Source organism: Dermatophagoides pteronyssinus, unplaced genomic scaffold (genome assembly GCF_027571235.1).
Source record: "Dermatophagoides pteronyssinus isolate colony J.1.1.1.1 unplaced genomic scaffold, Derpt_VIB-CSIC_2022.12 sq0006, whole genome shotgun sequence".
NCBI lineage: Eukaryota > Metazoa > Arthropoda > Arachnida > Sarcoptiformes > Pyroglyphidae > Dermatophagoides > Dermatophagoides pteronyssinus.
In genome coordinates, this window is record NW_027461530.1 from 2,330,035 (window position 1) to 2,344,139 (window position 14,105).

At 30.3% G+C, this 14,105-nt stretch overlaps 7 protein-coding genes across 7 annotated transcripts; 4 read left to right on the plus strand and 3 right to left on the minus strand.

The window, feature by feature from the left end:
• Positions 1–1,367: 1,367 nt before the first annotated feature.
• Positions 1,368–2,423, minus strand: LOC113793962 (uncharacterized). Its single transcript, XM_027344040.2, has 2 exons — positions 2,296–2,423; positions 1,368–2,209 (listed from the first exon to the last, which is right to left on the minus strand). The coding sequence occupies exons 1-2, from the start codon at positions 2,308–2,310 to the stop codon at positions 1,697–1,699; spliced, it is 528 nt and encodes a 175-aa protein (XP_027199841.2). The 5' UTR covers positions 2,311–2,423; the 3' UTR covers positions 1,368–1,696.
• A 1,593-nt stretch (positions 2,424–4,016) lies between these two features.
• Positions 4,017–4,817, plus strand: LOC113793973 (uncharacterized). Its single transcript, XM_027344051.2, has 2 exons — positions 4,017–4,172; positions 4,225–4,817. Exons 1-2 carry the CDS (start codon positions 4,164–4,166, stop codon positions 4,756–4,758), a joined length of 543 nt encoding a protein of 180 aa, XP_027199852.1. The 5' UTR covers positions 4,017–4,163; the 3' UTR covers positions 4,759–4,817.
• A 238-nt stretch (positions 4,818–5,055) lies between these two features.
• Positions 5,056–6,249, plus strand: LOC113793972 (uncharacterized). The gene has a single exon (XM_027344050.2). The coding sequence runs from the start codon at positions 5,184–5,186 to the stop codon at positions 6,090–6,092; it is 909 nt and encodes a 302-aa protein (XP_027199851.2). The 5' UTR covers positions 5,056–5,183; the 3' UTR covers positions 6,093–6,249.
• Positions 6,250–6,296: 47 nt separating this feature from the next.
• Polr2B (RNA polymerase II subunit RpII140) lies at positions 6,297–10,217 on the plus strand. Its single transcript, XM_027344052.2, has 3 exons — positions 6,297–9,246; positions 9,318–9,516; positions 9,582–10,217. The coding sequence occupies exons 1-3, from the start codon at positions 6,401–6,403 to the stop codon at positions 10,056–10,058; spliced, it is 3,522 nt and encodes a 1,173-aa protein (XP_027199853.1). The 5' UTR covers positions 6,297–6,400; the 3' UTR covers positions 10,059–10,217.
• Positions 10,060–11,029, minus strand: BCAS2 (BCAS2 pre-mRNA processing factor). Its single transcript, XM_027344057.2, has 2 exons — positions 10,734–11,029; positions 10,060–10,678 (listed from the first exon to the last, which is right to left on the minus strand). The coding sequence occupies exons 1-2, from the start codon at positions 10,905–10,907 to the stop codon at positions 10,199–10,201; spliced, it is 654 nt and encodes a 217-aa protein (XP_027199858.2). The 5' UTR covers positions 10,908–11,029; the 3' UTR covers positions 10,060–10,198.
• Positions 11,030–11,114: 85 nt separating this feature from the next.
• On the plus strand, positions 11,115–13,927 carry LOC113793977 (phosphatidylserine synthase 2-like). The gene is made up of 8 exons (XM_027344055.2): positions 11,115–11,565; positions 11,631–11,732; positions 11,783–11,865; positions 11,933–12,000; positions 12,064–12,363; positions 12,420–12,653; positions 12,713–12,858; positions 12,924–13,927. Exons 1-8 carry the CDS (start codon positions 11,366–11,368, stop codon positions 13,207–13,209), a joined length of 1,419 nt encoding a protein of 472 aa, XP_027199856.2. The 5' UTR covers positions 11,115–11,365; the 3' UTR covers positions 13,210–13,927.
• Positions 13,201–13,969, minus strand: RpS13 (ribosomal protein S13). Its single transcript, XM_027344058.2, has 3 exons — positions 13,829–13,969; positions 13,713–13,761; positions 13,201–13,649 (listed from the first exon to the last, which is right to left on the minus strand). The coding sequence occupies exons 1-3, from the start codon at positions 13,849–13,851 to the stop codon at positions 13,266–13,268; spliced, it is 456 nt and encodes a 151-aa protein (XP_027199859.1). The 5' UTR covers positions 13,852–13,969; the 3' UTR covers positions 13,201–13,265.
• Positions 13,970–14,105: the final 136 nt, after the last annotated feature.

The following is a 14,105-nucleotide window of genomic DNA, read 5'->3' on the forward strand; positions in this document are numbered from 1 at the left end:
CAAAACACAGAAAACCTTTTCCTTTTCTTTTCATTCATTCATTTTGCATTTTGTTCAATGAAAAAATATTGTAACTTTTTTTTTTTTGAATACAAAAACAAAATTATAGTTTGGATGCACCAAAACACAAACACAAACACAGATGGCATTTATCTATTATCAACACGAATATTTATGGCAGATAAAGGGTTAAATAATAGGCACTTTGTTTTTAATATTGTCGGTTTTTTGTTTTCTGGTTTGTGGAACTTTGATAAACCACACGACGATGATGATGATGATAAACATGGATTTTGTTTTTGCCATCAACATGAAGACGATGAAAATCTTTCTTTCTCTCTCTGTTTATCTCTTTTCCAAATTGATGATGATGATGATCATCATCAATGTTGAAGAAGAGTTTTCATCATAATCATCATCATCAAATCAAATCAAAGAAAGATTTGGGAGCAAGGCAAAACTCAAGAAAAAAGAGAAACAAGAATTTGATTGAAATGAAGAGAGAGAGAGAGAGAGAGAGAGAGAGAGAGAGAGAGAGAGAGAGAGAGAGAGAGAGAGAGAGAGAGAGAGCAACAAGATGTGTACAGGTAGGATTCAAGTAAATTTTAAACAAAAGTTATTGAAGATTTTTTTTTCATTGTTTTCGCTTCTTCGTTCAATTCAATTCATTGTCATTGCATGTTGCATGGTTGATAAACATGAATTTTTTTTTTTGATTTCAATTTTTTTTCTTCTTCGATAAAAAGAGTTTTTTTTATCAATAGCTAATCGTTCTTCACCCAATCAAATAAAATAGAAAAATTTTGTTTGTATCTCAAATTTCACTTTTGCTTCGATTTGATTTGATTTGATTGATTGATTATCAAACTAATTCGGATTTTGGATTTTTTTTTTTTGGTATTTAAATTTGATGATGATCATCTTCATCATTGATAAATATTCATATTTAAATGGGAAAATGTGTAGGATCGAAAACAAGAAAGATTTGATTGAATTGAAAATATTTTGGCTATTGGATTTTGTTCAACCACAAAAATGAAGCTTATTCATTGAAATGAGGAAAATTTTGATTGATTTCGAATAATAATGGCGGAAATATATAATCAAATTACAAATGACAAAACAATTGAACGAAAAAAATCTTCTTCGTTTCAGGAAAAACTTTCTTTTTTTTATACGATTAAAATTTCAAAATAGCAAAAAGAAAAATTGATCCAAAAAACGAACAAATTTTTCGGATGATCAATTTGGAAAAACAAAATAATTTTTCTGGAAAAAATGAAAGTGAAATATATCCCTGATGATGAAGAAAAAGCAAGATTTCTCCAAGTAAAGCAAAAAGTATTTTAAGATTTTCATTTTTCGAATACGATTTATGAATACATAAAATGAAAATTTTCATTATTCAAAATGATGAAAACCTTATTCGCAAAAAAAAAGTTTTCATTTTCATTTTTCGTTTATTATTTGAATCCTAGAAAAGAAAAAAATCAATTTCAATTTCGATTGATTGATCGATCGATCAATCGAAATCAAATGTAATTTGATAATAATAATCAATGACGAAAGACAAAATGTGAGAATTCTTTTTTGGGAAAATAAATTAATTTAAAAAACAACAATTAACGATTAACATTTGAAAAAAAATTGAAAAATTTCTTAAAAAATGAACCGGAAAAAACCAAAAATTTTCCGGTTAATATCCACCATATCCATCATATTTATCGTATTTTTTATCGTTACCACCATCACTGCTGCCGCCACCACTGTTGCCACCAAAATTAATACCATCTTGACCACGAGCGATAAGTGTTTGTATACGTTCCTGTACCGGGCGTACTTCTTGCGTAACCTGTCGATATGGTGAAATAATTTCACGAACTTCTTGTATGATTGGTTTACGAATATTTTGTATAAGTACATCTGGTTCATCGATTGCATTTTGTTTATAAACCTGACCAGAATGGCTAAAATGTTTTTGAATCGGTAGAATTCTTGTTGAATGTGAATTAAAACGAAGTGTTAATGGTAATGGTTCAGAATTTATATCAACAACAGGTGTTTTGCCCATATGTTTGGATCCAGAAACCGGTATAATTTGTACAGAATGTTTTGAATGAATTGCAGCATCCACACCATTCATTGAATAACCACCATCACCACCTCCGTATGATGCATAGCAGGCACCAACAAATAGAAAAATTGATGCCTGTATTCGAAGCAAAAAAACAAAAAAAAAGGTAAACCAGGTAAGCACAGGTAAACACCAGGTAAAAACAAATGAAAAAAACTTACAATGTATTTGATCATATTGAAGAAAAAAAAAGATATGTTTCGTTCAATGATTTGACAACGATGGGTTAAGTTTTTTTTTGTTTCGTTTTGGTTTGAAATGAAATTCAGATTGTGAACCTTTTGTTTGTTGGTGACCAAGGTATTTATACCTGCTAAAATGGCCAACCACGATTTTCGTTTCGTTTCGTTTTTTTACGTTACAAACGTAATTGTAAATGTTTGACAGATCATGAAAAATTACCGACCAAAAACTTTAAAAAACGAAAAAAAATAGTTTTTAATTGTACAAATTATCACCTAAAAGTAATCAAAAGTAAAGTAAATGGTAAATGGTTTATGTAGCGGTACTTTTGTTGACATAGATATTTTGAACAATCATAAATCTCAAATCTCCAAACAAAATCCAAAACAAATCAATCAAACAAATGAACAAATTGTGGTGACATATAGATAGACAGAAAAGAAAAACAATTGATTTGTTATCTGATGATAATCAAAGAAAATCGATGAATAAATTTTAAATGCAAGAAATTTTGTTGCATTTTTCATTTTTCATTTTCATTTGTTTTGTTTGCATTTTTAATTACCATAATTTTGTTTGAATTAATTATCATGTTAATTTGTTTTTTTTCCAGATCTTTTATCATTCATTCGGATCATTCACTCCAATAATGAATTACAACAGAAAGAAATTATCTAGATTTGTTTCATTTGATATTACAAATATATATATTGGACAAACGTAAAACGCAAACTTGACACAAACAATCAGATTAAAATCTTTTCAAAAGCAATTAAATATATACAACAAGGTCCGAAGATATGTTTTGATTGTTTTTTTCGCAAGAAAAAAATCAACATGAAAAATCAACATGAAATGTCACCACCACAAAAAAAAAACAAGACGATTGAAATTGTCATTTGAATGTTGTTTCTGTCTGTGTGTGTGTGGTATATTGCGTAATTTTTTCTTTTCTTGTTTGACCATTTTGGTCAAGAAAATTGACTGAATTGTCATCACCATTTTGGAATGATGGTTATTGTTTTTTTTTTTAAATCAATTATACCTGTAACTAAAGGGGAAAACAGTTTTTCAAATCAAAAAAAAAAAAAAAAATCAATAACCAAAGTTGTAAAAACAGAAATCGAAAAAATCTCTAATGGTAAATCACCTGATTGAATGACCTATATATAAATATATTAGATAATAGATAATACTAGATTATGTACAAATAACAATACAATAAGCAAACAAACAAATACAAAATGATGTAAATGAAACAAACTGATAATCATCGCCATCCAAACATATCACATATCATTATTTGAGAATAATAATAATGACTTTTGGATAAATTGGAGCATTATTATTATTATTAAAACAGCGTAAAATATGTAATGAGGAATAAGGAACCTGACAAAAAAGCAAAAAAACAAAATAAGTGTTGACATTTGTCATATTTTTCAAACGAAACAAGGGAAAAACAACGACAGTGAGGAAACTTTTTTTTTGTCCAAAGAGATAATTTAATCATAATTAAAACAAAACAAAACAAACAAACATAAAGGAAACGAAATAACCAGAACAACAAGAGATTATTATCACCCGTTTTCTCGGGCAAAATCATTTTACATTTAAATTTTTCTGTTGTTTTTTCCAATTTTTTTTCTCTAAATTCATTTCTTTTCGGGTTGAAAACATCAAGAGAAAGAAAGAAAACCAAGAGAAATAACCAAGAAAAAATATCGAGTATATAAACATCGAACAAATCGATAGTAAAAATCATCATTCATTCATTCATTTTTCCAATCGAAAAACACGTTCAAAGAACAAAAAATCAAAAATCAACTTTTTCAACTTTTCAAAAATGTTTTCGGTAAATATTTTTTTCTTATTGAATGATTTACGTTGTAATTTTTTTTCCGTAGATTTCAGTTTTTGTTTTTGCCATTATTGGTTTGGTATCAGCTACATATGGTTCCGGTGGCGGTGGTGGTGGTAGTCATTATGATCATTCAGTTGATGCTGCTGTAAAATCTAAACATTCAGTTAGTCTATATCCAGTACATAGTAGTCATGATCCGGGTAAAACACCGGTTGTTGATATTAATTCTGGTCCATTACCATTAACATTGCGTTTTAATTCACATTCATCACATATTAATGCTATACAAAAGCATTTTAGCCATCCTGGCCAGGTACAAAAACAGAATGCAATCGATGAACCAGATCTATTGATACAAAACATTAAGAAACCGGTAATCCAAGAAGTACGTGAAGTTATTGCACCATATCGACATCGTACACAAGAAGTAAGACCAGTTCGTGAACGTATTGAAACATTGATTGCTAAAGGTCAGGATGGTATGATTGGTGGTGGTGGTGGCAGTAGTGGTGGTGGTGGTCATGGATATGAACCATCCAAACATGTTCCATATCCACAAGAAGGATATTCAAAATGATTATAAAAAACTTTGATGAAACAAAAATGTAAACAAACAAACAAAAAAAAAAAACTCCAGATGATGATGCCTAATAATGTCAGTGTGTGTGTTTAAGTGTGTGTACTTTTAGAATAGTAATTTATCATTATTCCAATTCAATTAATTTAATCATAAAATGATAATTTCTTTTCTTTTTGTTGAAAAAATAAATTTTCTTCAAATCAAAAATTGAAAAATTTCAAATTTTTCACCATTTCAACATTGATGGCTCGATCAGGTGGATACAGGTTATATGCGCGCATTGCTCGATTTGCGCGGCAAAAAAAACGTTATGTTGTTTTGGTTTTGATGATGACAGTTTGCGCAACACTTTTACCTTTGTTTTGTGTTTGCTTTGAAATCTTGTCCAACATATTTTTCATCGATGATAATCTGAAAAAATAATGGATTCTTCTCAAGATTCTATTATTCTGCCACCAATAAATGAACCAAAATGTGAAGAATTATTTGATCAACTTTTTACTAAAAATCATGATCAAAACGATCCAAATGATGATGAACATTTAAATGTAAAAAAACCTATACGAACATATGAAAATGTCAAGTCAAAAATTGTTCGATTCTGCGATGATGATAATTATCATGATGATTGTAGTGACAATTACAGTGATGATGATCAAGAATCATTGGATGAAAATCATGTTCCATTATTCAATGAATTAGATGATAAACCAAAAAAAACGAAAAAGGTTAGAAAAAAGAAATTGGCATATCCAAATGTTTCGAAAGATGCCGTACTCGAAGCATTCCAGAAAGCTATCGAATCAAAAGAACTACCAGATTTTGATGAAATTGATAAATTTCCATTGGAAATTCGAATTGTTGAACAACAACAAGAAAAGAAACGTCAACGAAAATCCGAACGACAACAACCAATAAAAACACGAAAATCGATAAAGAATCAGAAGAAACCTGTCTTGTCAAAGGTTGATCAAAATCAAGAAAATGTTAACAACAAAATCGATAAAATTCCTGTACGTCGAAGTAATCGAAGTTCAAGAAAATCAAACATTTTGATGGAACAAAATCCAAACAAAACAAAATCATCATCTACAAATGAAGAACAAAGCTGTACCAATGATTTGTTTGTTTTGGATGAATCCTATATTTCTTGTATTAGTACATCATCTTCTCTTGGTAAATCGGATCAAAATTCGGAAAAATTAACCAATATCGATGATTTGACATTTCGAAAAGCTTCTGCAATCAAAAGCAGTACACCATTCAGATCAATACGAAGTCGAACATTGAGAAAACGATTAGCTTCGAAACATAATTTTACACCAAATTGATTTACCATCATCATGATCAAAACCTGAAATTTTTTTCTATAATTCTTTTATCTACTTATTCCATAACTTTTTTATTATTATCTTTTTTTTTATATTTATCATGCATAAACTTTTTCAAAAAAAATAAAAAAACAACTTGATATTATTTGAAAACGTACTTTATGAATAGATCCTTATTTTATTTGACAATGGCCCCCCTCCCAAAAATTTTTGATGCCATTTTTTTGTGTTTTGGCATGCCTGACTTTCAACGTTTTTCTTTTTAAAATTGTTTTGACTTTTTTGAAACTAATTAAGTTTTCTTCATTATGTATGACGAAGAAGATCAAATTGATGATGAAGAAACACCGGAGATTAGTTCGGAATTATGGCAAGAAGCATGTTGGATTGTTATATCATCATATTTCGATGAAAAAGGTCTTGTACGACAACAGCTAGATTCATTTGATGAATTTATTCAAATGTCTGTACAACGAATTGTTGAAGATTCATCGACGATTGAAATCGAAGCCGAACCACAACATAAATCCGGTATCATTGAATCACCAACAACTTATACGATAAAATTCGAACAAATTTATCTATCCAAAGCTACACATTGGGAAAAAGATGGTACACCAACAGCAATGATGCCGAATGAAGCTCGTCTTCGTAATCTTACCTATTCAGCTCCATTATATGTTGATATAATTAAAACAATAACCCGTGAAAATCAAGAACCAATTCAAACGATGCATGAAAAAACTTATATCGGGAAAATTCCTATTATGCTTCGATCAACATATTGTCTACTTAATGGTCTAACTGATCGTGATTTAGCCGAATTAAATGAATGTCCACTTGATCCGGGTGGTTATTTCATTATAAATGGTTCGGAAAAAGTATTGATTGCACAGGAAAAAATGGCAACAAATACTGTTTATGTTTTTTCAATGAAAGATTCGAAATATACTTATAAAGCCGAATGTCGATCGTGTATTGAACATTCTTCACGTCCTACCAGTACATTATGGGTTAATATGTTAGCACGTGGATCACAAGGTGGTAAAAAAAATACTGTTGGCCAAAGAATTATTGCCATTATTCCATATATAAAACAAGAAATACCTATTATGATTGTATTTCGTGCTTTGGGTTTTGTTGCCGATCGAGATATTCTTGAGCATATTATCTATGATTTTGAAGATCCTGAAATGATGGAAATGGTAAAACCATCATTGGATGAAGCTTTTGTTATTCAAGAACAAAGAATAGCATTAAATTTTATCGGTACACGTGGTGCACGTCCTGGTGTACCATTTGAAAAACGTGTTAAATATGCTAAAGAAATTCTACAAAAAGAAATGTTACCTCATGTTGGTGTAGGTGATTTTTGTGAAACAAAAAAAGCCTATTATCTTGGCTATATGGTACATCGATTATTGCTAGCTGCATTAGGTCGAAGAGAATTAGATGATCGTGATCATTATGGTAACAAACGTTTAGATTTAGCTGGTCCACTTTTAGCCTATCTATTTCGTGGTTTATTTCGTAATCTAACAAAAGAAGTACGAAGTTATGCACAAAAATTTATTGATCGTGGAAAAGATTTTCAATTAGAATTGGCCATAAAAACTAGAATTATTTCGGATGGTTTACGTTATTCATTAGCCACCGGTAATTGGGGTGATCAGAAAAAAGCACATCAAGCTAGAGCTGGTGTTTCACAAGTACTTAATCGTTTAACATATGCATCAACATTATCACATCTTCGACGTGTTAATTCACCGATTGGTCGTGATGGAAAATTAGCTAAACCTCGTCAATTACATAATACACTTTGGGGTATGATTTGTCCGGCCGAAACACCCGAAGGACATGCTGTTGGTTTGGTCAAAAACCTCGCACTTATGGCCTATATTTCTGTCGGTTCACAACCATCACCGATTCTAGAATTTTTAGAAGAATGGTCTATGGAAAATTTGGAAGAAATTGCACCATCTGCTATTTCGGAAGCGACAAAAATTTTCGTAAATGGTTGTTGGGTTGGTATTCATCGTGAACCAGATTTATTAATGAATACATTACGAAAACTACGACGACAAATGGATATTATTGTTTCCGAAGTATCAATGGTACGTGATATACGTGATCGTGAAATTCGTATCTATACAGATGCTGGTCGTATTTGTCGTCCATTATTGATTGTTGAAAATCAAAAATTATTATTAAAACGTTGCCATATTGAACAGCTAAAACATCGTGAATATAATAGTTTTAGTTGGCATGATTTGGTTGCATCAGGTGTTGTTGAATATATTGATACATTGGAAGAAGAAACCGTAATGATTGCAATGACACCAGATGATCTACAAGAATCGGAAAATCCATATTGTTCAACATATACACATTGTGAAATACATCCATCAATGATACTTGGTGTTTGTGCATCAATCATACCGTTTCCTGATCATAATCAATCACCCAGGAATACATATCAATCAGCTATGGGTAAACAAGCTATGGGTGTTTATATTACAAATTTTCATGTTCGTATGGATACATTAGCACATGTACTTTATTATCCACAAAAACCATTAGTAACAACACGTTCAATGGAATATTTACGATTTCGTGAATTACCGGCCGGTATTAATTCAATAGTAGCTATTATGTCATATACTGGTTATAACCAGGAAGATTCAGTCATTATGAATGCATCAGCTATTGATCGTGGTTTTTTTCGTTCAATATTTTATCGTTCATATAAAGATTCTGAACAAAAACGTTTAGGTGATCAAGAAGATCAATTTGAAAAACCAACAAGAGATACATGTCAAGGAATGCGTAATGCTATTTATGATAAATTAGAAGATGATGGTATTATTGCACCTGGTACTCGTGTTTCAGGTGATGATGTTATTATTGGTAAAACAACAACATTACCTGAAAATGATGATGATTTAACTGGTGGTGTTAAACAATATACAAAACGTGATGCAAGTACATTTTTACGTAATAGTGAAACTGGTATTGTTGATCAAGTTATGATAACGGTTAATAATGAAGGTTATAAATTTTGTAAAATTCGTGTTCGTTCAGTTCGTGTACCACAAATTGGTGATAAATTTGCATCAAGACATGGTCAAAAAGGTACCTGTGGTATTACATATAGGTAAGCTATTGAAATGAATTCTTTTTTTCACATTTGACCAAATTCCTTTTATTAATGAAAAAATTTTTTAGACAAGAAGATATGCCTTTCACTTGTGAAGGTATTACACCGGATATTATTATTAATCCACATGCTATACCATCTCGTATGACTATTGGTCATTTAATCGAATGTTTACAAGGTAAAGTTTCAGCTAATAAAGGTGAAATTGGTGATGCTACACCATTCAATGATACGGTTAATGTACAGAAAATTTCTGATCTTTTACATGTAAGTTTAGTCGATCGTTTTTTTTTCATTGATTTACAATAATAATTCTAATCTTTTTTTAACAGGATTATAACTATAATCTTCGTGGTTATGAAGTAATGTACAATGCACATACTGGTCGTAAGGTTAATTGTCAAATTTTCCTTGGTCCAACCTATTATCAACGATTAAAACATATGGTTGATGATAAAATTCATTCACGTGCACGTGGACCGGTTCAGATTCTTGTTCGTCAACCAATGGAAGGTCGTGCTCGTGATGGTGGTCTTCGTTTTGGTGAAATGGAACGTGATTGTCAAATTGCACATGGTGCTGCACAATTTCTTCGTGAACGTTTATTCGAAGTATCCGATCCATATCGTGTTCATATTTGTAATTTATGTGGTCTAATCTGTATTGCTAATCTACGTACGAATACATTCGAATGTAAAGGATGTAAAAATAAAACACAAATCTCACAAGTTCGTATACCATATGCTGCTAAATTATTGTTTCAAGAACTTTTATCAATGTCGATTGCACCAAGATTAATTGTGACATGAATTATTTAATTGAAATTTGAATTTTATTATTATCCAAAAATAACTAATGAAATTTACAATGATTAATTTCACAATAATAATATTTTTTTTCTTTTTTGATTACAAAAAAAAAGTAAATCTATTCAATTCAATAAAATCAATTATTTTTTTGGTTGATCTTGTTTTTGCTGCTGCTGTAATTTGATCATCAGATCGGTTTCGAGTTGTAAACAGGCTCGTTCAATTTCATAATTTTTACCAACTAATGTAACCCAATTTTCTTCAAGAATTTTTATCTGTTCTCCGGCTTGTAGTTGGCTATTTTTCCGTGATAAATTAATATCCTGAATTTGTTTTCGAATTTTTTCTAAATGAGCTTTTGATCGAGCCAATAATTGTGTCAAAATTGAATTATACATTTTCCATGTTTCTGCTCCATATTGTCCTAATAGTTCAAGATTTTGTATTCGAATTGCTTGATGTTCAAGTTGTGCAAATGAATTTTCCATACATTCTTGCCATGCCCATATATCGTTTAATTTACCGGTCGATGGTGATGGCAGTTCATAACGTTTCATATTCAATTGTTCCATTGGTTGTCCATTATTCAGACGTTCAAATTCAGCACGTAAAATATCGGTCTAAATGGAAAAAATTAATAGTTTGAAAAAAAAGAAACAGGATAAACAAATATACCTCAAATTTGGTTATATCCATAGTTGCAATATGTGGTAATGATTCTAAATAATTTTTAGTTGGACGATATCGTTTAGTTTCATCTTCAACCATTTGTGCAACGGCTAAACGAACTTCAGGATTATTAAATTCATTATCAATATAAGGTAAAGCATCAACAAGATCGGAATTCATTTTGTTTTTTGTTTTTTGTTTTCGGTTATGAATAAAATTCAATTTTATAAAATTATTTTTGACAAATGCTAAAAAAAACTCAATTTTATTTCAAAAAGACATGTTTTTTTTCTTGTGAGAAAACTATTAACACCTTTTTGGAAGCAGTGCCGTCAAAATAGCAAAATCGAATATCGAAAAAAAAATATTCGCATGTGAATGGCTAAAAATAAATTATCATTTGACCTAATCATGCCACTTGTTGGTTGTAGACAAAGTAGCGGTTTAGATTTATTTCTTTTATAATTTTTTTTTGTTTTCGAATTTAAATTTTAAATGTTTAATTTTCATTTTGTAAACATCATCATCATCCATCCAATGCTGTGATTCGAATCAAACCAAAAAGCAAAACAAAAAGAGCTTATGTTTTTCATTTTGTCAACTGATTGAATTTCAATAAAATATTTGATATACACCAAATGAGTCAGACAAAATCACCAAGTATATTATTTTCATTAAATTCCAATACAAACATTAGGTATGAAGAATTTGATGAATGTCAAGGAGAAGAGACGACAAATGATCCGAATAATGAATCGAAAAAACAAATAACTGCACATGATTGGCAATCCTATAATACTCAAGATGTTTTTGATGATGGAACGCAAACATTTTTCTGGTAATTTTATCTTTGATTTTTTTTCATTTACCACTGTTTATCGATAATGTTTACATTTGAAACAGGAGAGCCCATACATTGACCGTATTATTTTTTATGCTCACCGGTTTGGTTTATGTGGCCCTTTTTGAAGAGCCATCATTGGATACAAATTATAATGTCAAACGGTATAAATTTCCAATGAATAAGATGTTTATTTATACAAATTTTATTTTAGTGGCTTAGTAGCTGTTATTTTAGTTTTTATATTGTTTGGTATAACACAAATTCCAGATGGGCCGTTTATACGTCCACATCCTGGTAAGTTGATTGATTGATTTTTTCGATGATTATAATAATTATACATCTGTTTTTTACAATTTTATAGCTTTATGGCGATTGGTTTTATGTTTAACAATTATCTATGAGTTGTCACTTATTTATATTTTATTTCAAGTAATTATTTCTTTATCAAATTTGATATTTTGCTTAAAAAAAACATAATTTTATTATCTATAGACACCAGACGATGCTCGTAAATTATTAACACATATTGATCCATCGCTTGGAAAACCATTAATGGAAAAAGATTATGGTGGCAATTGTAGAATATATGATCATGAAAAACCAGATGATCCTTTTCATAATGTAAAAGATAAGATTGATATTTTTGTTCCGACACATTTTTTCGGCTGGTGGCTTAAAACATTGATGATAAGAGATTGGTGGCTTTGTACAGTTATTAGCATAATGTTTGAAATATTAGAATATACTTTAGAACATCAGCTACCAAATTTTAGTGAATGTTGGTGGGATCATGTATGTATGAATGGCAAAAATAGAAAAGCTTTTTTAAAAATATTTTCAATTTTCAGTGGATTCTGGACGCATTGATTTGTAATGGATTTGGAATCTATTTAGGAGTGTTATCGCTCAAATATTTATATATGAAACCATATGATTGGCGTGGTCTTTGGAAAATTCCAACATATCGTGGAAAATTGAAACGAATTGTTGCTCAATTTGGACCACACAGTTGGCTACAATTTGATTGGCGACCATTTTCAAGTTTTGATCGTTGGATTGCTACATTGTTAATCATCGTTTCGGTAAATATAATTTTAAAATGAATAAATCTTTTTTTAAAATTCATTTGTATCATCTATAGATGTTGGTAGCCGAATTGAATACTTTTTATTTAAAATATGTTCTATGGTTGGAACCTCCACATATCTTAAATCTTATACGATTAATATTGTTGGTATTTTCCGGTGCTGTTGCATTACGAGAAACGTTCCAATATCTAGATGATCCGTAAGTTTGAAATCTTTTTTTTATCTCGATCTTAAATAATATAATTTTGCTTTTATAATTTATAGACAATGTACAAAATTTGGTCGTCAATCATGGGTGTTGATTGCAATCATTATAACCGAACTGTTGATAATATTAAAATTTGATTTTGAAGTAATTACGAAACCACTGCCTAAACATATTCGTTATTCATGGATCGGGGCCATAATCATTCTTGCTGTTTGGACAATTTGGAGATTTTTATTAAAAAATACTATACAATTTATGTATCAAAATAGAAGACCCAGTGTTATTTCATCGAATAATGTTGTTATTCGACGAAAAAATTCAAGAATCAAAAAATTGCAATAAAAATGTTTTTATTTTTTTGTTGTCAAAAGAAAAATGAAAAAAATCATTGTTTTTGTTTATGCAACCAATGCTGAAGCGGTCGATGATTCGTATCGCCAGTTTGGTGCAAGAACGCTTTTGGTTTTAAAATAACGAGCCAAACGATGAATACGGCTTTCGACCAAAATCAATCGAAATTTAGCATCTTTATCTTTTCGGTTTCGTTCTAAATGTTTGCGAATAGCAACAGCCTTTTTGATCAAATAATATAAATCTTCGGGCAATGATGGTGCCAGACCACGTTTCTTAAGAATTCGTAGGATTTTGTTACCAGTCACCCAACGAACCTGAGCAACGCCATACCAATCTCTCAACATAACACCAATTTGTGATGGTCGCATACCTTTTTTTGCCAATTTACAAATATGATCGACTACATCATCGGTTGTCAATTTAAGCCACTAAAATTGAAATTAATTTGATTGAAAAATCAATAATTAAAGATTGAAATTTGTTCAACTTACACTTGGAACACTGCGACGATATGGCAAAGCTGATTGGGATATACCCTTGCTAAGAATTTCGGACAAATTTATAGATTAAAACATTTAGAAATTATCGCAGATATTAAAAAACATACCCAGGTGCATGCATACGACCCATTTTGTTGGAATTTTAGTTGAAATTATCGTAAAAAAATCAAACAATTCACACGTGAAAACCGTGAAACGAAAAGAAAGAGCGGAAGCATTAAACACAAGTGAGCTGTGAGAAAGAAAGAAAAAAAGCATGCCACAACACTAAAATTGGAGCCAATCATAGAGGATAGGATAGGATTTTCTCAATGGAATCCTTCGCTGTATCGATCATAGATGGCAGTGGCAATGGTGATTTTATCCATATAAGCAGCCAATCAT

What these genes read in the sequence shown, in the direction of transcription:
- LOC113793977 (XM_027344055.2), top strand. Translation starts at nt 11,366, where the DNA reads ATGAGTCAGACAAAATCACCAAGTATATTATTTTCATTAAATTCCAAT. An exon ending in GGAACGCAAACATTTTTCTG is followed by an intron (nt 11,566 to 11,630) that starts GTAATTTTATCT and finishes CATTTGAAACAG; the next exon opens with GAGAGCCCATACATTGACCG. An exon ending in TTCCAATATCTAGATGATCC is followed by an intron (nt 12,859 to 12,923) that starts GTAAGTTTGAAA and finishes TATAATTTATAG; the next exon opens with ACAATGTACAAAATTTGGTC.
- Polr2B (XM_027344052.2), top strand. Translation starts at nt 6,401, where the DNA reads ATGTATGACGAAGAAGATCAAATTGATGATGAAGAAACACCGGAGATT. An exon ending in ACCTGTGGTATTACATATAG is followed by an intron (nt 9,247 to 9,317) that starts GTAAGCTATTGA and finishes AAAATTTTTTAG; the next exon opens with ACAAGAAGATATGCCTTTCA. An exon ending in AAATTTCTGATCTTTTACAT is followed by an intron (nt 9,517 to 9,581) that starts GTAAGTTTAGTC and finishes TTTTTTTAACAG; the next exon opens with GATTATAACTATAATCTTCG.
- RpS13 (XM_027344058.2), bottom strand. Translation starts at nt 13,851, where the DNA reads ATGGGTCGTATGCATGCACCTGG. An exon ending in GGTCGTATGCATGCACCTGG is followed by an intron (nt 13,762 to 13,828) that starts GTATGTTTTTTA and finishes CGAAATTCTTAG; the next exon opens with CAAGGGTATATCCCAATCAG. An exon ending in ATCGTCGCAGTGTTCCAAGT is followed by an intron (nt 13,650 to 13,712) that starts GTAAGTTGAACA and finishes TTTCAATTTTAG; the next exon opens with TGGCTTAAATTGACAACCGA.
- BCAS2 (XM_027344057.2), bottom strand. Translation starts at nt 10,907, where the DNA reads ATGAATTCCGATCTTGTTGATGCTTTACCTTATATTGATAATGAATTT. An exon ending in TGGATATAACCAAATTTGAG is followed by an intron (nt 10,679 to 10,733) that starts GTATATTTGTTT and finishes TTTTCCATTTAG; the next exon opens with ACCGATATTTTACGTGCTGA.
- LOC113793972 (XM_027344050.2), top strand. Translation starts at nt 5,184, where the DNA reads ATGGATTCTTCTCAAGATTCTATTATTCTGCCACCAATAAATGAACCA.